At 35.3% G+C, this 23,939-nt stretch overlaps 1 protein-coding gene across 2 annotated transcripts; it reads left to right on the top strand.

The window, feature by feature from the left end:
* The first annotated feature begins 84 nt into the window (after positions 1-84).
* Positions 85-23,669, top strand: LOC132704285 (coronin-7). 2 transcript variants are annotated; one of them, XM_060674171.1, is made up of 13 exons: positions 85-231; positions 290-671; positions 1,375-1,611; positions 1,666-2,141; positions 2,195-2,567; positions 6,938-7,093; positions 8,985-9,246; positions 11,437-11,919; positions 14,957-15,277; positions 17,164-17,570; positions 19,013-19,355; positions 21,460-21,602; positions 21,661-23,669. In XM_060674171.1, the coding sequence occupies exons 2-13, from the start codon at positions 327-329 to the stop codon at positions 21,751-21,753; spliced, it is 3,639 nt and encodes a 1,212-aa protein (XP_060530154.1). In that variant the 5' UTR covers positions 85-231; positions 290-326; the 3' UTR covers positions 21,754-23,669. The 2 variants fall into 2 exon arrangements, with proteins under 2 accessions (XP_060530154.1, XP_060530155.1); XM_060674172.1 differs by lacking the exon at positions 6,938-7,093.
* Positions 23,670-23,939: the final 270 nt, after the last annotated feature.

Below are 23,939 nucleotides of genomic sequence, written 5' to 3' on the forward strand. Positions count from 1 at the left end.
AAACATCTCCATTTGTTACCTATTTTCGGCATGGGCAATTGACCCTGGCTACCCATTTGCAATTGTTTAAAAATAATAAAGAAGAACCTGTGTTCTTTGGTCAAAAGGGTGGACAAATCAGTGGAAGAAAATGAGAGAAAGGTGGTGAGTGTCGGTTCTATTGTAGTGTAGTAAGTGGGCGTTTTTTTCCACTTAATAGTAGCCGCATTAATTTCCTCCTTATCCCGGAAAGTAAGTGCAACATTATACTGGGCGTTTCGTCATATTTACCCTCGAAACCCGTTTTAAGTTTTAGTTGTATCAAGCACAAACCGTAACGCCGAAATATGGCGTGGAGATTTAAGGCTTCCAAGTACAAGAACGCCACACCAATTGTGCCAAAACCGGAAACTTACGTTCGTGATATTAGCGTGGGGTCATATCAAACCTATGGGAATAACATTAAAGCCTCGGCCAAATTTATGGCCTTCAACTGGGACCACGTAGGCTCGAGCTTGGCCGTTTTGCCTTTGGACGACTGCGGCCGAAAAGGCAAACTAATGCCTTTGCTACACGCACATTCCGATACCGTGACTGATATGGATTTTTCCCCGTTTGACGATGGAATGCTAGCCACTGGATCTCAAGACTGCTTAGTTAAGATTTGGCACATTCCCTCTGAAGGTTTAACAGTGAGCAGTTTTATTTGTTTATGACCAACTTCTTTTAATTTAGTTTCTATGCATTTGTTCTTTGCCTGTAAAGTACTGTCTCTTCATGATATTTACATTCACTGTACTCCCTATCAGCCATTAGGTGCACACTTCGCACAACAAGATCTGATGAATGCTATTCTTCCATTTTTTTAAACTCTTATCTTATCAATAGGAAGGGAATTGCAAATGTTTAATAAATAAATTTAATTGCAAGTTTTAAAACAGCTTTGGAGGTTTTTAGTATAAAACAGGTAGGGATTTAAAAGTATTTAAAAAAGGTAATGATTTGGATATTGCACGTGGATTGTTATTAAAAAATTAATAAGATTGTTAGGTTTTCTCCCCATAAAGGGAGATTTTGTTGTGAACTTGTTTGAGGCTGGTGGCAAATTTTCATTTTCCTTTTATTTATTTTAATAATTTAGTTAAGTTTAATTTAATACATACCAGTAATTTGAACTAATTGCTAAAAAAAATGTTTAATATTCTTACCAATAAGATAAAATTTTTATTAATTCAATTATGAAACAATCAATATAATTTAGTTGTTTTTTGTAACTTTTTTACACTTTTTGTTGATTGTAAAAAATGTAAAAAACCGTGTACTTTGTATATTAAACACTGTGGTGGATTTCATGGTCTACGCTAACATTGGGTATTAAAGTAGAATTTTTTTTAGGAGTCTGTTAGCAATGCACAGTGTATTTTTTCTCACAAGCAACGCCGTGTTGAGACTGTCGGCTTCCATCCTACCGCCGATTTTCTATTACATTCCTCATCTTTTACCACTTTGACTTTGTGGGACTTGATATCGGAAACAGAGTCGTTTTCGAACTCCGATCACGACGAAGTGATCCAGTCGGTTAGCTGGAAACAGGATGGCACCCTGCTAGGAACATCCTGCAAGGACAAACAGGTGGGGAACTTGTCGGTAGCTTTAAGTTGAAAAATTTACTATGGTATTTTCTAGGTTAGGATCTTCGATCCTAGAGCGAACGTTCCTTGTGTTAAACAAGCCGACGGCCACCAGAGTATAAAAGATTCCCGCTTAGTGTGGTTAGGAAACCAAGATCGAATACTGACCTCAGGTTTCAATGCACAAAGACTGAGACAAATACTGATCAGGGACTTAAGAAACTTTAAGGAGCCTGAAAAAGTGCTGGAACTGGATTGTTCAACGGGGATACTGATGCCTCTGTATGATGCCGACACCGGAATGTTGTTTTTGGCCGGCAAGGGAGATAATACCATAGGTTACATGGAAGTGACCGATAAGGAGCCCTTCCTTGTGGAAGGTATACGTCATTCCGGCGAACAGACCAAAGGGGCATGTCTCGTGCCCAAGAGGGCTCTAAACGTGATGCAGGGCGAAGTGAACCGGATCCTGCAGCTGACCAGTTCGTCCGTCATACCCGTCACTTACCAGGTGCCAAGGAAAACATATCGGTTGGTTGAAAATTTCCTTTTAGGGTAAATTTTACGTCGAAGCGGATTTTCAGGGATTTTCATGTGGATTTGTTTCCCGAAACGCCCGGTTTTCGGACGGAATTAATAGCGTCCGAGTGGTTGGCCGGTGTCAACATGCCTCTTCCGAAAATCAGCTTAGATCCGGCCAAAAGGATTAAGGGCGGGGAACCGCTGACGGTTCATCGCGGTCCTTTGGCAGAGTTAAAAGAACTCTACAAAAATAGAGCCAACAAAGAGCCGGCTGTTGAGAAGGTAAATCCGTCTGCGGTTCAAGAGGAAAGGCATCCCATCAGGAATATTGTCAAGACTTTGGAAAAGGACAGCGAACCGAAAAACAGTATCATCAGGAAGGAAGAAATCGCGAACGTTGACGTCGCTAGACCAATCGTAGAAGAGAATCACAAGGTAAGGTAAAACTTAGGCTCTGCCCTCAATTGTAGATTAAGTAATAAAAAAAAAAAAAATATTAAAAACAAAAGTTCATCTCGTAGGACCCTCATTTATGTCATTTAAGAGTTTAGTGGATCTTCCTTCTAAAATAAAACATTTTTTATTTATAACACTTTTTTAAACATTTATTTTTTATTTTATTTATGTATTTATTTATTTACAACAACAAGCGGCTAACCCGATGAGGTTGATGAATACAATTTACAATGTCTAATCTACTGTGTATATAAATTATATAAAAAAAATCCTTGATATATATATTGGACAGAAGTTTCAGTTTTGCCAATGAAATGTCTTAGTACAGTGAAAACTCCCTATAGCGAAACTCTGTATAACCTAAAACTCTGTATTGCAAACAAAATTTTTTGTACTATTAGGTCTCCATACAAAGCTATGTTTTAATCCGCTCTGTACAACGAATTTTTCATTTTCTATACCGAAAGAAAAAAGGGCACATCAGGTAACAAAGTAATAGAGTCTCTTACCTACTCAGAATTCCTTACCCTAATAATATAATTACCGAGAACTTGGTCGTCCCAAGTGTTTTTCTCGTAATAAGCGATTATTTTAATGCCTCTTTATCGGTATGTATAAAAGTTGTTTGAATCCCCCCTAATTTGACTTAGTGAATACGGCGAGCAAGGCGAGTAAGCGAACAATTTTATCTCCAGATGACAAAGTTGCTTTAATTCGGGAGATAAAACGGGGAGAAAAGAAAAGTGATGTGGGACGTCGATACGGACTTACTCCGTCGACTGTATCCAGGATTTGGAAGTGCAAATCATTCAGGCTGATGCGGCAGGCAATTCTAATAAAAAACTAACAAAGCCAAATTTGAAGATTTGGATCGGGCAATGTTGCAGTGGTTCCAACAGTAACGTCTTAAAAAAATGTACCACTCTCTGGACCTATCGTAAAACTAAAAGCAACAAAGTTTGCTGAACAGCTTGGCATTATCGATTTCAAGGCTTCGAGGGATGATCGGGGAATTTCAAACAGAGTACAAATTATGGACAGAGAAGTGGCGAAGCCCATGATGTCGACAGAAACGTCACTAACGATTGACTGGAGAAGACGTGGCAACACTGTCAGAAAAGTACCCTGCTGAGGACATTTTTAATTCTAACGAAACTGGTATTTTTTACAAAATGGCGCCAGATAGTACTTTTAAATTTCGAAGGGAAAAGTGTGTGGGCGGAAAACTTTCTAAAGAACGTATAACAGTGTTCGTAGCTGCCAATATGAGTGAGAGAGAAAAAAGAAAGCTAGTCGCGATTGGAAAATCAACTAACCCACGATGTTTTAAGAACATCAAGCATTTGCCGGTCACTTGCAAGGCAAACAAGTCTGCATGGATGACATCGCGAATTTTTGAAGAGGAGATACGGAAATGGCATGCGGAATTGAAGGGGAGGAAAATATTACTTCTCTTAAATAACTGCTCTGCACATCCCCATATTCCAAAAAAAGTAGGTCCTTCAATTTCACCACATAGAGTTTCGACTGTATATGTATGTATATAGTGTATCTTCAATGATATCACAAAAAAGAAAAAGATTCTTACCAAAAAGAAAAAGGAAGATAAAGAGTTATTGATTTTAATGAGTATCTACTCTCATTAGACGGTGCAATTCTCTGTCCAATTTGTTTTTGGAAGGATTAACACAGCGTCTTCCGACAGGGAGTTCCAAGTATACACCACTCTGTTGCACAGGCAGTTTTTTCTCCGCAGTTTGGCAGTCATTTCTTTGGTTAATTTGTTAGAGTGACCCGTAGATGGCTATTCTTGTCATTTTGAAAGATGTTCAGTTCACGTGAGTAATAGTTTTGTTTTATCTTGTAAGTCTCAATTAGATCGCCACATAATCGTCTTTCCTTCAGATCTACAAGTCTTTCCCTCATAGGAATCATTAGACAAATGGATTGGAAGTTTTATTATTCTTCTTTAAACGCGCTCCGGCATTTCAATGTCTTTAATAAAGTAGGGATCCCGTATTGTCTGACGATATTCCAATTCGGGACTAATGAAAGACTTATAAAGTTTTACTATGGCCTATTCAGAAAGGCCTTTTTCACACAAAACACCAAAGAATTAACCTGTTTCAGTACTTTTGAAATATGTGTCGTCCGTTTCAAGTTGGAAGTTATCGTAATTCCAAGGTATTTCCGTTCTTCTTCATAGTTAGGTCTTTCTGAAGGTCGTCATAGTTTTCAGTAGGATTCGCATAGAGTTTTGTATCACCTGCAAACAGTGTGTGTGATTGAAGTTTTGATGTTTTCGCTTATGTCGCTTACATAAATTGGAAAAAGCAAGGGGCCAAGAACTGATCCCTGTGGAACACCACTAAGCACCTTATCTTTCAGAAATGAATGAATGAATGAAATAAGACGTAGTAGATTTCCTCTAATCACGAAGTTTGTCAAAAGCCTTTTCGAAATCTAAATAAATTACATCAACTTGTTGATTTTTATGGTAGCTTTTCGTCGAGTCATCTAAGCATTTTGTTAAGTTCGTGATAGTTGATCTCCGAGGTATATTGTATTATTGTTTAAAACTAAAGGCGTTAACTTAGCTACAATAATTTTCTCTATACATTAACATAAATGACATGTTAAGCTAATTGACCTATAATTGCTTTCTATGTGCTTATCGCCTTTCTTGTGTAATGGTGTTACAATAGAGGATTTCCACTGTTCTGGTAATTTACCATTTTCTAGTGCTTCAATCATCATATCCGACAATATAGTGCTTACACTACTAGAACATCTCTGAGGATATACAACCGGTACATTATCAGGACCTTATTATTATGGTGATAAAAGATGTAAATAAAGTAACAGCGAACACTTATCATATAACTGACAGGAACAGGAGCATGAGAAACTTAAACGGTTAGTTAAAAAAAAATAGAATCTTCTTCGTAACCCCTAAATGGATTAACTGAGGGAGCCAAAAGGTTTTTCAAACTATTATTAAATAGGTTTAAGTTATGGTGAACTGAAGTTAATTTTCCAGCACTCTCAATTGCCAATCTATTTTTGTTTATTGCGGATAAACCCTTGGCTACTTTCTGTGGATGAAGAAGTTAGTGGCATTGTAAGTACAACGGTGGCAGAGATTTTTGTGCATATTCTATTCAACTATATGACTAAACTACAGATCAAATTAGATTTTTCCATTCACCATAAACCCTCGCACACGGACACAATAATACATAATGACTCAAATCACCTTTACACAGACAAAATGTCTGCCTCTTGTGTTTTTATCAACAGACTACTTAAAGTACCACTTTCTACAGAAATTTTTTAAAAAGAATGAAATATTATAAAACAAATAACTTTTAACAATGGTTACGATCCCTCTCTGATAGATAAGATTATAACTAAAAAGCAGTTTCAAATAACTCTGAACTGTATATATCCCATATTAAGCTCCGAAAACAAAAAAACATCTAAATTTGGTATTAATATTCCCTTTAAAACTGAAAACACCAAAAAAACGATAAAACTAAATTACGAAAAACTCAAAAATCCGGAATCTACAAGTATAAAAATAAAAGTTCGGATTCTAACTATGCCATTCATTCAGATTCGAAAATGCCCAACTTTGACGGTAATTTTGATATTTTACATAATCATTCACAAAGCTATAGAGATTAACAAAATGAGATATTCGAATTTATTACTTAACCAAGTGGATTTAAATACGTCTCTGTTGTTAAATTTAAATTTATAACACTATACCTGTAATTAACAAATCTATTACTACCCGTTTTTATATATAAGTGTCTAAGTATAAGTATATAAGGCACGGTGTTACGGTAATCTGGATGGATTTTCATCAAGTAAAAGCCACCTCAGTCCGAGCGATGAAGATTGAGATAGACTATAACAAATTTGGAAGGTGATTGATCCTTATCAGCAAGGAGAAACACTCGAAAAGAATTTAATATTTTGTGCAATGTCCATTTCTTATAAAGGAGGATTTGTTGTTAATATCAATAATTTTTTAATAATTCATTGCCGCTTGCCATTAAATGTGCATAAGTAACCAATTAGAACCGCAATTTATCATTAAGGACGCCAAATCATATATCAAACTTCGTAATGTAGCTTTATCACTTTTTTCTTTACAATGCAATGGCAATTACACCCCCTGGCGGTCGTTTCAGAAATTAATAACGCTGCAATTTATATCGGTGTCGCGCGGAACGGTTTTTCTTTTCGACTGACTGCCGACCATGCTACTGCGGTATTAAATTTAAGTTCTATAACTACAGAAAAGAAACTATGGTGGTTATTATATGTATAACGATCGCTAGGCTGTCCCGCCGAAACCACTGCCTCGCGCTTCAAGAACAGGATCCATTACGGAGCCGCTAGAGGAGCCTCCCAAACCGGTGGCTAGGCCCAGGGGCAACAGTTGCACTCCCGTGGTCACTTCCGTGAACCCAAACGCGGTGACCGGCGGATACAAGGTTATTTGGTGTTGAACTGTGTGGCTCCATTTTGTGAATTTTGTTTTGCTGGCACCCGAGACGCAGAATTTTCGTTATTTTTTCGTATTTAGGTAGTTAGAACTGCATGAAGGATGTGCGCAAGCGCCGGAAGGCACCCAAAAATAAAATTTAGATAAGTCCTGACGTAAGAACTAGACATTAAAATATTATGAGTGCAATCAGAGTTTCGAGTTGAAACGTGATTAAAATCAAATGACTATTCAATTTTTGGTAGAAAAGAGAAAAAAAAATTCGTCATGCTAATAAAAAAAAACTTCAAATCCAATGTTGGAATTCTTCTCTATTATTTCTAAGAGTATTCAGCGTATACCAAATCCTTCAATCAATCGATGAAGGTACTGCTCATCATATGTCTAAATGGCGTGGAAGGAAGTTACATTGATCTGTAATTCCAGAGGGCCAAGGAACAAATCAGATATTACACCCAACTTACGCAAATGTTCACCAAAAACTCATCCCGAAAACGCATGTGTGGATTCTCAAAATCCCACAAGGAAGTTTAGTTATAGCATATTTTTTAGAAATTGAGCGAATTGCAGACGAGCTGGTAAATCTTGAGGCAATAACTGCTGAAACGGGATGTAATGATATGGATGGAGTGTTTCCTTTCTTAAAATTGTGTAAATAGGCCATTGATTTTCCCACATACTCATTAAAAGTGATATTTCTTTTCGGTCGAAATTATCCTATTTTAGGTTTAAGATTGGGTTGACTTTTTGGGTATGGTTTGCTTAATAAGAAAATTCAGAATAAAATTTTAACTTTTTTTTAACCAACAAAAATTATGTCAGGCATTTCGAGTGGTATTTTAGAAATTCTGATTTATTTTTCATATGTTCTGACTTATTTTCTAACAATGTTGACTTCGCTCAGAAACTATAACTTTTTTTTCAGAAATTCTGATTTGTTTTCCAAAAATTCTGTTTTGTTTTTGAAAAATTATGTCTTAGTTTAAAAATCGTGACTTGTTTTTCGTAAATTCTGATTTATTTTCCTTAAATTCTGACAGAACACAGAAATGATGTTACCTGTTTTTTAAAACTCCCAAATTTTTTTTCCAGAAATTCTTAATTAATTCAAAAATTCTGACTTGCTTTTCAGAAATTATGACTTACTTTCCGTAAATTTTGACTTAACTCAGAAATGCTGACTTATTATTCAATTGAGTCATTGTTCAGAAATTCTGACTTGTTTTCCAGAAATTCTTACTTAATTCGATAATTCTGACTTGCTTTTCAGAAATTATGACTTACTTTCAGTAAATTTTCACTTAACTCAGAAATGCTGACTTGTTATTCAATTGAGTCATTGTTCAGAAATTCTGACTTGTTTTCCAGGAATTCTGACTTATTTGACAAAAATTCTTACCTATTTTTATAAATTCTTACTTTGTTTTCTTAGAAATTAATTCAAAAATTTTGAATTGTTTTCCAAAAATTCAGACTTCTTTTTCGTTAAATTCTGATCTAAATCAGATATTCCGACTTATTTTCCAAACATTCTTGTTTTTCAGAAATTTTGACTTAACTCAGAAATGCTGACTTATTTTCCAGAATAAATTCTGACTTAACTTAGAAGTTCTGATGAACTATTTAGAAATTCTTGCATTTTTCCCAGGGATTCTGGCTTAGCTTAGTAATTGTGACTTATTTTCCAGAAATTCTTACTTATTTTCTTAGAAATGCTGATTGCATTCAGAAATTTTGATCAGTTTTTTAGAAATTCTGACTTATATCGCAAATATTTGCTTTATTAAAAAAGAAAATCTTTAGTTTATTTTGGGTGACCTTTCGTATCGATCGCACTGTCACGGATATGCATTAATGGGACAATAATTCTTCCCTTTTAGCCGAGACTCGGTCCCAAACCGTTCACACCTCCGAAACTGAACGACACGGAGAACAGTTTTAGTAAAATATTTTCGGTACCTGGGGTACCAAGTGGGCCTATCGTTCCACCCAATGGTGTCATCGAGACTAAGGAGGAGGAAGAAGAAATTCCGATTTTTAAAAAAGTTGATTCTTCTGACGGCGCCGACGCTTGCAAAATCGACAAAGACAACAGTTTGTCGACTTTTGCATCTGCAGAGGATGAAATCAATGTGGATTCCGGTAAGTTAATTATATTTTTATTGACCTCTTTGGTACTTTATACAATTTTTTTAATCTTATACTTTGGTGATTTTTGACCCTTATGACGGGGTAGAAGGAAACGAATGACACCTTAAAGACAGGTATAAACATATGAATGACAGTTAAGAAGGGCACAGGGCCTTACCTCGAATTTATCACTCAAATTCGAAGGGTCTCTATGCCTTTAAGCATTCGCAGCATAGAGAGAAGTCGAAAATTAAAAACCGCATCGTGATATGTCAAAGCGTTTCTGAGCTACAGGGTGATTCTTAAAAATGTGCGTTTCTAAAAACCCTCTATAATTTTTTTATTTGTAAGGTTAGAGATTTTTATTAACATTTTTTGAAGGTTTTTTGATCATAAGACTTGATCATAAAAAAATAATCTATATAGCTTTTTTTATAAATGCTTATGATGGAAAATTGATCACTCGAACGATTTTTTAAAATTTTTATTTTAACTTTTTTTTTTATAATGAAAATTTTAAGCACTTTTAATTTAAAAAATGGATTAAAAATCAACCGGAAGAGATAAATTTATCAAATTTTCAGCATCCATGGTCAAATGAAAATTTTACTGATTTCTTGGTAAAAAAGATCATGTTTTCTTTTATCGGTCATGTGCTTTTAAGTTTAAGATTCCGGAAGGAAATTTCACTGCTCGTCATTTAAACAAAATGAATTTATTTATGACAGCGCGCCGGGGGTCGAGCGTCTCCAACTGCATTGAACGTTTTATCAGTGATAATTTAAAATAATAATACAAGCTATTATTATAAAACAAATTTTATTATTATTTATGTTATTTTGTTATAATTATTATTCATAATTTTTTTAACAATATTAACAATCATAACATACTGAATAGAGCAAACAAGGTTAAATAATGAAATTGTAAATTTGTCGTCATTTATTATTATTATTTTTTAAATAAATACTTTTTTTCATCCTCTGAAACGAGCCTACATTCTAGTGAAAAATTTTCCAATGGTTTGTAATAATGAAATTGGCGAGTATTTTAATTTTAAGAGAACTTTTTTTATCTATTAATCACGGTTGATTTTTAATCCATTTTTAAATCAAAATTGCTTAAAATTTTCATTATAAAAAAATGTTGTTAAAATCAAAATTTTAAAAAATCGTGGGGGGATCAATTTTCCATCATAGGTACTAATAAGTGGTAAATGAGGGGTCCACTGGACGTGATCTTACTCATTAGGATTTTATGTAAAAAACATCTTTTTATAGTATTAGGAATATCGACCCAATATTTTGGATATGACCGTTTTAGAATGAAATAATTAGATTAACAATATAAAAATGTTACATATTTCGCATAAAATACAGACCGAACAAATGTCTTTGTTAGAGTCAATTTCAATAGTAGAAGAGTGCGAACGTTTGTTGAAAAAAAGTTACTTAAAATTTCAAAAATTTTACAATTAGATGCGACGGTTGATAATGATTTACATTATTTGGTCGACGTCGAAAAGACGTTCTCCAAGTACACAAGCATATTAAGCCATAAAAGACAAAAATTAACCATAGAAAATTTAATTGTCAGTTGGTACAATAATAATAACCATAGATTTGATTGTAAAACTAAATAGTTTTTACCATAATATAGGTTAGGTATAAGTATATAGATATATAAATCACTAATTTATTGTTAGCTGATGTTAATAAATACTCCTCATTAAGTATTATTATTTTTATGTATTTTTTTGCGTTGTTTGACTATTCTTTCCTTGATTTTCAGTAAACAATATATGTAAAAAATAAAGGGCATTAAGTTACATAGATGGTAGAAAAAAGCATATATTTGACATATTTTTTGGAAAAATCAGACATATTTAATGTTATAGTGCCCTTTAAAAAAATAGGATTTTTACTATTAATGAAAATTTTATTTAAATTTGCGAAATCTTAATAAATTGTTCCATCATTCGTAGAAACAATCATTAAAATTAAATAAAATATAAGTAAGATATGCCATTATAAAATTCTTCAAAATAATTAGGTGTCAGTATTTTTGGTCAGGAGAAAAAGTTGCAGTGTTAAAGTGCCATTTATTTTCGATTTTTTCCTTTTTAAATTAAAGCCAAGAAAAAATTCAAATAAAATTGCGGAATTTTCAACCGAATTTGAAATTTGGTTTTGCTCGAACAAGGTTACGTCCCGAAAACGCCTAGTACGGCGGAAAGGAGGAAATTGTTCGAGGTCAGGTCGTCTTCGAAAGAAAACGACGAGGATAGCGACTCGTTCGACAGAGGTTCGACTCAGCGTAGCAGCATCGCGGAGCGTCGAAAATTGTACGAGCACTCGCCGCAGCCGCAACAGGAGCCGATAACGGAAAAGGGTACGTCGCCGGTGATGTTGAGGACGAAGGAGACCTTAAAAAATCAGAAAAACATCGAGGAAGCGTCCAAAGAGGGCGGCAAGAGGAAGAGCGCTTCTTTCACCAAGCAACAGTCGCTGGATCAGGGCGTCAAGAGGCAGGAACCCGCGCCGACAACCAAAAGGACTTCCACGGTATTCGGACGTGTGTCGAAGTTTAGGCACTTGAAGGGAACCGCCGCCCATAAGTCGTTCCATATAGAAAATATTCGTAACCTGAGTCGCCAGATACCCGGCGAATGTGACGGTTTTCACGGTGAGTGCGAATAATGACACATTATATCCATAGCGTACCCGACAAGTCATTGAAAAGTGACGGGAAACACTTCAAAATGTCATTTGCTGTCGTTTATGAATCGAACTGGCTGACGTTTCACCAATCGTCCTGAAAGAGCTTCGGCTTAACTCTGATGAAGCCAACAAGATGATTGGTAAAACACAAAACTCTGTAGCTACCTACTTATATATGGTTTGAGGGGGGGCGGAGCTAAATGAGGGGGCGTGGACATTGCTTGAGATGATCGATTCCTATATCGATGAAAGGTAAAGACGTGAGTAACGGTGAGTTGCTTATAGATTTCTATGGATTTTTGGACCAAAAGGTCGCCCTACAGTACAAATACTTATATCCATTTGAAAGGTTTTACATCAAAACAAATTAAAGAAGAGATGGATTCCACGCTAGGAGGCGTGGAATATTCGACTATTAATGCATTATTCACCTAGTAACTCCAAGAACCTTTTTTTTATCAAAAACTACTTCTGTAATGATATGGACGTTTTTTTATCGCATTAATTAAACATAAATTTGAAACACTATAATCGATCGTATGTTTCGCTATTATCTTGCTGGAGTGAATATAATTGAAGACTTTTTATAGTTTATAGTTTTTAAGATGAAATTGTCTTCTAAATGGATGTTAATGTGTTGGACAATACAGATTGTTATTATTATTGTAATTAAGCAATGGGGTTTCTGACTTTAAAATGGGTCGAGCCTCGCTCACAGGTCAAAAATGAGTCAATATTTTGATGAGGCTTGGGTCCATCACTACACTCACGGAAATAAAGAACAGTCACAACGGTTTGGTGCAAAAGGGGACCCAACTCTGCTGTTTCTTGGGATGCTGGAGGAATTATATACATTGATTACCTTGAAAAGGGTGAGACTATCGCCGGTCAATACTGCACACGGTTATTGCGTTTGCATTTGAAGCACGTGATGCAAATTGAACGACCTCATTTGGTGAAGAAAAAAATTTTGTTTTATCGCGATTGATGCCATTGATGTCGCAAGGCTTAGCCCCCAACCAAATTAGAATACTATTATGAGAAACGTATTAAAAAAAAAAGTAAAAGTTCCGACAAGTATGTCTTTATCCAATGTAATATTTACAAAGTACCTGCTACTATATATACCGAAAAATGACAATAAAACCTTAATTAATGTTGCTATTAGAGTATTTATTAATAATTATAAATCCACAACCGCCGAAATTATATTCTTTAGTTCAATTACATAAACAAGACTACTAGTGTACAACAGGTTTCAACTTTAACTTACAACACTCGTACATTAAAAGAGAATTAGACTGTTTAGTTCTTTGTTAGGCGAGATTTTTATTGATAATTTGCAAAATATCATACGAGAACATCCTTTAAGTAAAAGTTTTCTATGGTGGTATAGATACGTGGATGATGTCTTTGCTTGCTTTGTTGGAACGGACAGACAATTGAATTCCTTTTTAAATTACATTAACTCATTACATAATCGTATAAAATCCATTACCGAGATTGAACAGGATAACTTTATTAATTTTTTAGACTTAACTATTTCGAAAATGCAAAACAAATTAGAATTTTCCATTTACCATAAACCTTCACACACGGACACAGTCAGACTTCTTAATACGCCACACTCAACAGAAATTACAACAAAGAACTTAATATCATTAAACAAATTGCACTGAACAACGGCTACAATCCGCCCATTATCGATAAAATTATAAATAAAAAACAAATCCAGACAACAGTAAACTCTATTTATCCGAAACCCAATACAGAACACGAACAATTTAAAACAATTACACACCTAGGAGAACCCAATGAAACAGTTTCAAAACATTTTTCAAAATGTGGTTTAAAAAAATAGCTTTCAGAACTAACAATAAAATAGGAAGATTTTTAAAAAAACAATAAAACGATGTGTCCCAAAATCTCAAAAATCAGGTGTCTACAGGTTGAAATGAGGATCTTGTCCTAAAATTTATATTGGACAAACAGGTAGATCCTTCAAGAAACACATTAACGAACATAAAAGAGCGTTTAAAAACAATAGTCTAGATTCTAATTATGCTACACACTTAAACACAGAAAAACACATTTTTGACGGCAATTTTGTTATTTTACATACAGCCACAAAAAGTAGAAAATTAACTTGGAAGTCGTGAGACATTCAAATGTATTGCTTACCGAACGCATTAACGAACATAAAAGAGCGTTTAAAAACAATAGTCTAGACAATTTTGATATTTTACATGCTGGCACAAAAACTAGAAAATTAAATTTATTGGCAGCCATGGAGATTAACGAAATAAGACGTTGAAATGTATTGCTTAACGATCAATTAGATTCAAATACCTCTCCATTATTAAACTTAAATTCTCACAACATTGTCATTTTTCGTTATATATTGTAGCAGGTAGTTTGTAAATATTACATTTGATAAAGAGACTATGTTGTCGAAATAATTGTCATGTGAATATATATAATTTGGTGAAAATCTGAACTTTTAGTTGTTATTTATTTTATTAAATGGATTTTCATCAAGTAAAGGCCACCTTAATTCAAGAAATGTATTAGTGCTGATCGGGATGACAAAAATAAAGCAAAAAAAAAACGTCGTTTTTCTTGGTCAGAAACTCTTCACCCCACCCTCGTATATCACATCCATAAGCTACCAAACAATATGGGAATCGGCCATCCGGGGTAATATTCGTGCCCCACCTCTAGCTCCGCCCACCTGAAGGCACCGTCAGGATGATGATGAAATATAAAATTTAGAATGTTTCTCTTATTTATGGGGAAGTCTTATTAAGTATTTTAATTGATTAAGAAAGGAGCCTATTAACGTGAAAGTTTGACAAAACTATTTGATTTTTTGATGGTATGTCAGTGCATGGTATGACCTTGCAAAGTAGTAGCGTTCTTTTTTTTTTAATCGGATTTGTCTGGTTGCCTCTGGATATTTCGTTGACGCTTATTAAAAAAAAAAAAACTAATCAAAACTTTAGCCAATCCGGAGAGGGTGGCCGTGCCTCTGAGCGGGGCGGGCGGTAAAATAGCCATATTCGAGCTGAGCAAGACCGGTAAAATTCCGGACGGCGTGATACCGGCATTGGTACACGGCAATAACGTAATGGACTTTTGTTGGGACCCGTTCGACGGACGTCGTTTGGCAGTGGCGTGCGACGACGGCGTCATCAAACTGTGGACAGTTCCGGAAAACGGTCTCACCGTACCCACGAATCAGCCCGACACGGAATTTGTCGCCCACTCTGACAAAATCTACTTCATCAAGTTCCATCCCACCGCCTCTAATGTTCTGGCATCAGGTAAGGCGAGCTGGTGCTGCTGCCGGAGATCGAAATCCTTTTGTTGTGTCAGTATTTTCATTATTTACAAATTGAAACAAGGCCTTCCCGGAACCTGCATTCTAAAACACGTGTACCCAAAAAGGTCGTAATTTTATTTTGCCCTAAAAACTCGTTAAGTTTCTCAGAAATGTCTAATTCTGATTATTATAAAAGAAAATCCGGTATTAACTAGTTCGTTCGTCAAAGTGAGAACTTCGTCAGTGATTTATATAGTTTTGCACTAAAAACTGTGAAAATAATGGATATTGCGCTTCAAGGTATGTATTTTTAATATTTAGAATTATTAATGTAATTAATATATATTTCTTCTATTTTATTTTTTTGGAATGGCCCACCATTGCTCCTCTTTTAGTTTTTTTTTTAAACGTTAATACATGTAAACTTGCAAATGCTTTACCTCTCGATAATCCGCAAGTTATATACCTTGATAAAATGCTTGGAACCTCTACTTTAGAACCGAGTAAGATGCGATGTCGCCAAATGTCGTCGGATGTGTCAAAAACAGTTATATTCTTATCCCCTCATGGTTAGCTTTAAATGCACTTATTATCCAATGGCAATATCAACTTAATCTTTTGTTAAAAAAATTATTTATATCGTTGTTTTCGTTATAGTGCATTATACATCTAGGGACTACAATGTCACTGCGTATCCCGAAGCGGAAAATACAGATAGACAAAACAAACTTTTAAGTAAATACAAAGTAGTAAAAAAAAATATTTTGGATTTGTATTGCCATTTTTGTTAAGTCTATAGAATGTAGGTTACATCAAAGAAAAAAATTCCTTGGAAATACTATATTGATTATGCTTCCAACCAGGTCTATAATATCGTGACAGGTGAGGAATCATGGATCTGTGCATATGAAGCAGCAGTCGACTGTGTGGGTCAGCCAAAACCCACAAAAGAAACAAATGTTTTTTTAGGGAAACTGGCCACGTTGCAAGTGTTCCTCTTGTGAAAGGTAAAACAGTCAATTTTGAATGGTACACGACCATGTGTTTGTCTTGAAATAAAAAGAAAAGAAATAACAAGAACTTTTTGAGCATTAAAAACGTCGATTTGATAAGCCGTCCGCCATATAGTCCTGATTTAGCACCTAATGACATCTTTTTATTCCCACACATTAAGAATAAATTACGTGGGCGACGATTTTTGGCACCAGAAGAAGCGATTGATGCTTATAAAAAGCATATTTTGGAGGTGCCCCACTCGATGTGGGAAATGTGCTTTGATGATTGGTTTTATCGAATGCAAAAATCTATTGATTATCAGGGTGAATATTTTGAGAAACACTACAGTCATATTTATTGGTAGCTTATAGTTTTTTATTACAAATCCCGAAATATAAAAGGTAATACATTGACTATAATCTGCTCGAAATCAAGAGCGAAGACCAATTATTTGTCCCAAAAGGAGGGGTTTTCAGTACCTATCTGCATTTCTAAGTCAGGTTTCGATGCAATAAGAGGCGAAAAAGCAGATTCGGCAACTATTTGACTCAGGGTTTTACGTCGAAATCTAATGGTTTGTTTATTAAGGTTTTCGTTACTATAAAGCACGATGACGCCGATTCCAAAGATATTGACACGAAAAGGTAACTGATTTTGACTGGAATCTGTTTGAAATGAGGAAGAAAAAGCTACTATCAATCGAAGAAAGTGGGTTTTTAAGTAGTTATCTTCAGTTTTAATATAGATTTCAGTCCGCTAAGTTAATGAAAATGCCTGTTTTGACTATAATCTGCCGTAAGTCAAGCGCGAAAACCAATAAGCCAATAAAGAGTTTTGATATAAATTCGTGAACATGGTGAAGATACCTATTATTGATTGGACATTTTTCAGGCTCGTACGATTTGACGATAAAAATATGGGATCTCGCCAATCGGACCAATAAAATCACGCTGACGGGTCACGCGGAGCACATTTTCTGTTTCTGTTGGTCGAGTGGCGGCGATCGCTGCGCCACGGTCTCGAAAGACGGCAAGGTGCGGATTTTCGATCCCAGACGGGGCGGGGCCGCCATAAGGGAAGGCAAAGGACCGGAGGGTAGTAGGGGAGCGAGGGCGGTATGGGCTTTGGACGATCGTTTCCTAGTCGTCACCGGTTTCGACAAGGTTTCCGAGCGACAGATCACGGTCTATAAGGTCAGCGACTTAAGTCCGGTCAACACGATAGGATTGGACGTGTCGCCGGCCATCTTGATTCCGTTCTACGACGAAGACAGTTCGACGTTGTTCGTCACCGGGAGGGTGAGTCGATTGCCAGATTATATGATGTTATATTGTGAAAAATTTTGCCTTTGTGATTTTTATTTGGGGGTCTAGTATACTTATACTTGGACCAGAAATATAGTGCGTTTATTTAGGAATATTTACTTTCCTACACTAACAAGCGCCGGCCAATTAAAAACTTAATACAAGATATCAATTTAATACGTCCTATTTCATTACATTTCTACATAGTATCTACATGTCATTTATACAGACTTTTCAAAGGCATTTGATCGAGTAAATCATCAAATCTTAGTAAAAAAAAATTACGAAACATTGGAATCGAGCCCTCCTCTTTGTTTTATTAACGATCTTCCTCAGGATAATACAGATACATTATTAATTTTTCAAAGAACTTCCACAGGCTACTGTAATACTTTTTCCAAAACTTCTGGATTCCTCCTGCGTCGGTTTTTGCTGAGTCGAACTTGCTGACGTTTCGCCAATCATTCTGTTGGCTTCTTCAGAGCTTGACTGAAACTGGCTCGTATTTTACTCTGTACCTGCTTATATATTGTTTGAGGGGGGCGGAGCTACAGGAGGGGCATGAACACCGTCTCGGTAGAGACCTGTATCGCGGTAAAGATTGTTAGGTTGTCTATAGATTTCTATAGACTGTCGGATTTTTAGTTTTATCGAATAAAATTTTATGTCCGGTTTCGTGAGTGTGTTCGGCAACAGCTGATGAGTTTATTTGTCTTAGTCGTAAGGTTTTTTCGTGTTCTTTGAGTCTAGTTGATATTTTTGCCGCATATGCATGGAATGCTGTAAACTGCTGGTATCTCAAATGGAATGTTATCTTTGATCAAGTGGTAAATCTGGTTTTGACGTTATACTTCTGTAGAACTTTTGGTATGTGGTCAGTGATGTTTTGAATGTAAGGAAGGACCCCAGTGGCAAGTGTAGAATTGCTTGTAAAGTACAGAAAACGTCAAAGCAATAAATGAACTATATTTTTGTTCGTATTATACTCGCTTTTGTATACGTGCAATGTGATCTTTTTTAAATAAGGTTTTCAATATTTTAAAATGTAATATAATAATACTTATGTGAACTATTTTAAGAAGTATTTGGGTTATACAAGCCCACAAACACCCAACTCTTTTAACCAGTGATCTTCTAGATTTCTCTTGCGTCGGTTTTTGCTGAGTCGAACTTGCTGACGTTTCGCTAATCCTATTGGCTCCTTGGAAGCTTAATTGAAACTGAGACGGAAAACGTGTCAGAAATCCAAAATCCCGAGCTTTTAATCAAAGAAAGTTCAGAAGGGTCTCAGGACTGACCGATTAACTATTCTCACAAAAAAAAGAAAATTATTCTTATAATCCTTTAATCCTCTGTTTAAAGAGGCACAATTTTCATAATTGTATTAAAAAGACCCGCGTTGGAAACGTGTTAATTTGTAATTTTTTCGTATTCAGGGCGATATGACGATCTACACGTTCGAAATAACCGACGAGGCGCCCTTCGTATGTCCACTGAGTCACCACAAGTGCAATTCGCTACACCAGGGCTTGTCCTTTTTGTCAAAGAACGTATGCGACGTCGCCAACGTCGAATTCGCCAAAGCTTTAAGGCTGACGAATAATTCGATCGAGCCGCTCTCCTTCACGGTTCCCCGTATCAGGACGGAACTGTTCCAGGACGACCTTTTCCCCCCTACTCGAGTCGCCTGGGAACCCCTCTACACCGGCGACGAGTGGTTCGACGGTACCGAAAAGCCCGCGCGGAGAATAAGTTTAAAACCGGACGACATGGATTGCAGTAAGTAGTTGTCTGTTCTCTGTTCTTTAGGTTTTACGGTAATAACTTTTGAACGGTCTTGTTTTTCGCGATTTCCATCTGTTCCTTGAACAGTGTAAATTTGACCAGTTAATTGACCGAAATAATTTTTAAAATACAATGAAATTTATAATTATTTTTTTGTATTGTGCGTGTGGAGTTGAATTATTATTGGGATTCCACGAATCGCTAAGTGTCATATTCGGATAGTCCTCGTAAATTGAATATCACAAACGCATAATAATTTAACGTAAAATACATATTATTAAATAATGGTAGATAACACTCTACAATTGCAAGATGTTATTTAAAACGTTTTTTGACTAGTCAATTAAAAAGTGACTGCCAAATGGCCAGCCCCATATCATACATGATACATTTGTAAAAGTTACATAACAGTAAAACATTCCTTTTTATCCCTTATACCTGTACAAATACAGCTCGGAAGCTTCATCCGTATTTTGACGACGCACTACAATTTTTCAACATTTCCAAAATCTTCGTTGACGGCCATAATATTTCGAACAATTTAATGAACAAATTAAATGCCTTAATAAAATTGCCGAAGTTATATTCAGCACGTTTTGTAATATTGACCGCCTGATAGTTTCTCTAGTTAATTTTTTTTCTCTGGTCTCTGTTGTCCGTTCTCCGTTCTCCCTAGTCTGTTCTCTGGTCCCCGACGTCCGTTCTCTGTGCTTTAGCTTTTACGGCAATAACTTTTGAACGGTTCGAGTTACGGGATCGAGATTCGTTCCTTTTTTAATGCTCTACGAGGGCGATAGGTCGATTCAAAATGGCCGCGACGCGCGCCGGCGTCCATCTTGTTTTTCGCGATTTTTATCCGTTTTTTGAACAGTGTAAATTTGATGAGTTAATTGACCGAAATAATTTGAAGAATACAATGAAATTTATAATTATTTTTTTTATATTGTGCGGGTAAAGTTGAATTATTAATGGGATTGGACATCACAAACGCATAATAATTTAACATAAAATACATATTATTAGTGGTAGATAACACTCTACAATTGCAAGATGTTATTTAAAATGTTTTTTGACTAGTCAATTAAAAAGTGACGGGCAAATGGCGAACCCCATATCATACATAATACATTTGTAAAAGTTACATAACAGTAAAACATACTTTATTATCCGTTGTACCTGACAAATACAGATTTAATCAAAACTCTATAAAATAATAACAAATTTGCCAAACTAAATAAGAACTAGAAGTTCAGATTTTCACGAAATTATGTATTTTTATATGACAGTTGTTTCAACAAAACCGTGTCTTAATTAATGTTGTGAGAGTTTAAGTTCAATAATAGTTCAATCTAATTGACCGTTAAGCAATACATTTGAATGTTTCATTTTGTTAATCTCCATTGCTTCCAATAAATTTAATTTTCTATTTTTTGTGGTTGTATGTAAAATATCAAAATTGTCGTCAAAAATAGTCTAGTCTAGATTCTAATTATACTACACACTTAAACACAGTAAAACACATTTTTGACGACAATTTTGATATTTTACATACAACCACAAAAAATAGAAAATTAAATTTATTGGAAGCCATGAAGATTAACAAAATGAGACATCCAAATGTATTGCTTAACGATCAATTAGATTTAAATACCTCTCCTTTAATGAATTTAAATTCTCACAACAGCATTAATTAAGGTTTTATTGTAATTTTTCGGTATATATAGTAGCAGCTAGTTTGTAAATATTACATTTGATAAGGACACTGTGTTGTCGAAACAATTGTCATGTAAAAATATATAATTTCGTGAAAATGTGAACTTTTAGTTCTTATTTATTTTGATAAAAGGATTTTCATCAAGTAGAAGCCACCTCAGTTCAACACATTTGCAGTTTTAACGATTAAAATTAAAATCAAATGATGATATTTGAACAACGTTATCATAAACAAAAAATTAAAAAAAAAAAACGAAAAAACTGGCTACCTACGTTAATAAATCTTTATAGGTATATCAAAAAATTCTCTTTCGTTCGTTGCGTCGCGAAAATCAAAAAGTTTCCGAAAATTGTCACGAATCGTAATATTTTTAAAAAATTGCAGTGTCAGAATCCCAAAATCACACTAAACAAGAGAGAACAATCAATAAATCGCAATCGACACCATTCATCTCTTCCGCTCAGCCCCACAACAGATTAGGGTGGAACGCGGAGCTCAGCAGTCAAGTGAAAAATAAGCAGGAAGAGGTGAGTGGACCGCCGTCTCGGTTGGTTTCCTTCAAACTCCATACGCGACGTATTTTAGATTCAGAAATCGGTAAGCGACAGGTTAGAGATCAATTTGAAGCTCGAGCAAGACGACATGGAAGGAGTGGACGAAAAAGAATGGCTAGATTGAGACTTTTTTTTAGCAATTTTTTAAACGGATTTTTATACACACGTTCGTGGAAGTCGGCAGGTATCGCAGGCATTTTTTTTTAGTGCAATTAAACTAAGAATGAAAACTACCGTGTATTCGCCAAAGCGAGGCAATAATATTTAGCTTTTATTAATGGACTTAAACATAATATTCCATTGTGCGACAAATAAGGCCCGGTTAAGGAGAGATTAATTTTTATTTCTCGGAAACTAAACTGACTGAATGTCTGATGAAATGTATGTCATCTAACCATATTTCGATGTCTTAACGGGTCTGAGGCAGTATTGCGCATTTTCTCATATCTTTGAGCATTTTTTTTTTGCTGTGGACTAATGGATTGTCGATCCTAATGAGATTCAAAAGATTAGTTTGCTGACACTTGTCTAACGGTCTGAGTTTTTAGTTGTATTGCTGGGAAGGGATAGCGGTGCTTCTACAATGCCGTAGGCCAAATGTGAAGCCTCTCTGTCAAAGACCAAAAAGATGGGTCTAGCTACGTTAAATTTTGATAAATGGCGAATGAAGTGTGATTAAAAGTTAATATTAAAGTTAATCTTTTGCTGTGTAAACACGGGAATCATTATCTCGTCTTCAGTTTACAATATTATTATGAAACAGAGTAGGAAAAAGTAATTACTGATCCCGCCCTAATCGTTTATATCGCGAAGAACGTTCTGTTTAGCTTACTGCAAAAGCTATCTATGTCCTGGTCCAGAAGGAGCTTTTAGAAGATGCTTTCTTAAAATCTAAAACCGACACCTCGATTTTTTTTTTAATATTCGAATTTTTACTTTTAAAATTCGTTTTTAATCTCTCTGCTAGTTTATAAACAACTCTGTTTTTTTTTTAATTTCTGGAGCGTTTTCATAGTTTCCTAATTTATTACACACCTGATTTATCACATCTCAGGAGGACTTTCGGTCGTAAAACGAATAATACCGATTTTTTTGGACCTTTACACACTGTATATAAACAATGTTTCGCCAATCATTCTTCAGGACTTAAACTGAAACTTGCTCGCATGTTACTCTGTGCCTGCTTATATATTGTTTGAGGGGGGCGGAGCTAAATGACATCTGGGTTGCGGTTGACACTACTTACTTCTTTGCTCCGTCCCCTCGAACAGTATATAAGCAGCTCGAGACTTATTTATTATTCATTTTGGTTATGCGGCAAATATTTACTTACCTGTACTACAAGAAAAAACAAAATTTAGTAAACAAACGCCAATAGGCAGTCTAGAAATATGGTAATTCCCGAAAGTTGGGAATTTTTACACCGAACGCCACCTGCAGGCGCGTATAGCAAGTAGAAGCAACTAAATTATGATCACTGCAGGTTATTATTGTTCAATATTATCGTGGGATCGAATTCTGGGCCTTATTTGCCTCACCTACCCATTTCCTGGATTTCCCGTTTGAATCAAATATATTTTTTTTATAGTCCATAGTCGTACATGTGCTTGGGAATAATGGTGGGTAACCTTATGAGTTGGACCATTTTATGTAGAATATATTAGGTGGTAGTATAGTCACATGTGCTTTTCAATAATCGTAGTGATCGTTCGGTTTGTGTTTTTATTTAATGTTATTTGACTTCTAGTCATTGGAACGTGCTTTAAGTAAACGTAGTTATAAGGAAAACTCGGAGTATGAGCTCACTGCCATTTCGTTTTCCGTCGGGATGAAAAATAATTCCGATAACACGTAAGAGATGCCATAATTGTCGGGACTTGTTCGCATTTGCTCATCCCCCTTTGATTTTATGCTCAAATACTCACTTTTGTATGTTTTAATTTGTTTTCTACGGCCGTGTATGATATTTTTATATTTTCGTATTCCCTTTATATTAAAATTTCATATATAGTATCTAAATAAAAAATAGATTGAAGTTTTTCCAACCTATTTTCCTTTCCCGTGTCCTGTTGCATAAAGGTAGCCATAAGAATATGATTAACCTTCACGTGCGTTTAATAAAAAATAAATGGAGGTCTGTGACGTTCATTTTTGAACATCCGGTATATTTTTATGAGGAATAACTAACTGTCTAGTCCGAGAATACTTTGGCGATGATCTTATGGATCACTAACATATTTCTCACAGATACTACATTCTGATTGGTTTGTAATGGTCATGTGACGCATAGATAAACGTAAACATTTGAAC

The sequence above is a fragment of the Cylas formicarius genome, unplaced genomic scaffold (assembly GCF_029955315.1).
Source record: "Cylas formicarius isolate icCylForm1 unplaced genomic scaffold, icCylForm1.1 PGA_scaffold_7__23_contigs__length_41026272, whole genome shotgun sequence".
NCBI classification, from domain to species: Eukaryota; Metazoa; Arthropoda; class Insecta; order Coleoptera; family Brentidae; genus Cylas; species Cylas formicarius.

Coding starts and splice junctions, on each gene's coding strand:
- LOC132704285 (XM_060674171.1), top strand. CDS start 327: ATGGCGTGGAGATTTAAGGCTTCCAAGTACAAGAACGCCACACCAATT. Junction 2,568..6,937: donor TCGTAGAAGAGAATCACAAG/GTAAGGTAAAAC, acceptor AACGATCGCTAG/GCTGTCCCGCCGAAACCACT. Junction 15,278..17,163: donor CTCTAATGTTCTGGCATCAG/GTAAGGCGAGCT, acceptor GACATTTTTCAG/GCTCGTACGATTTGACGATA.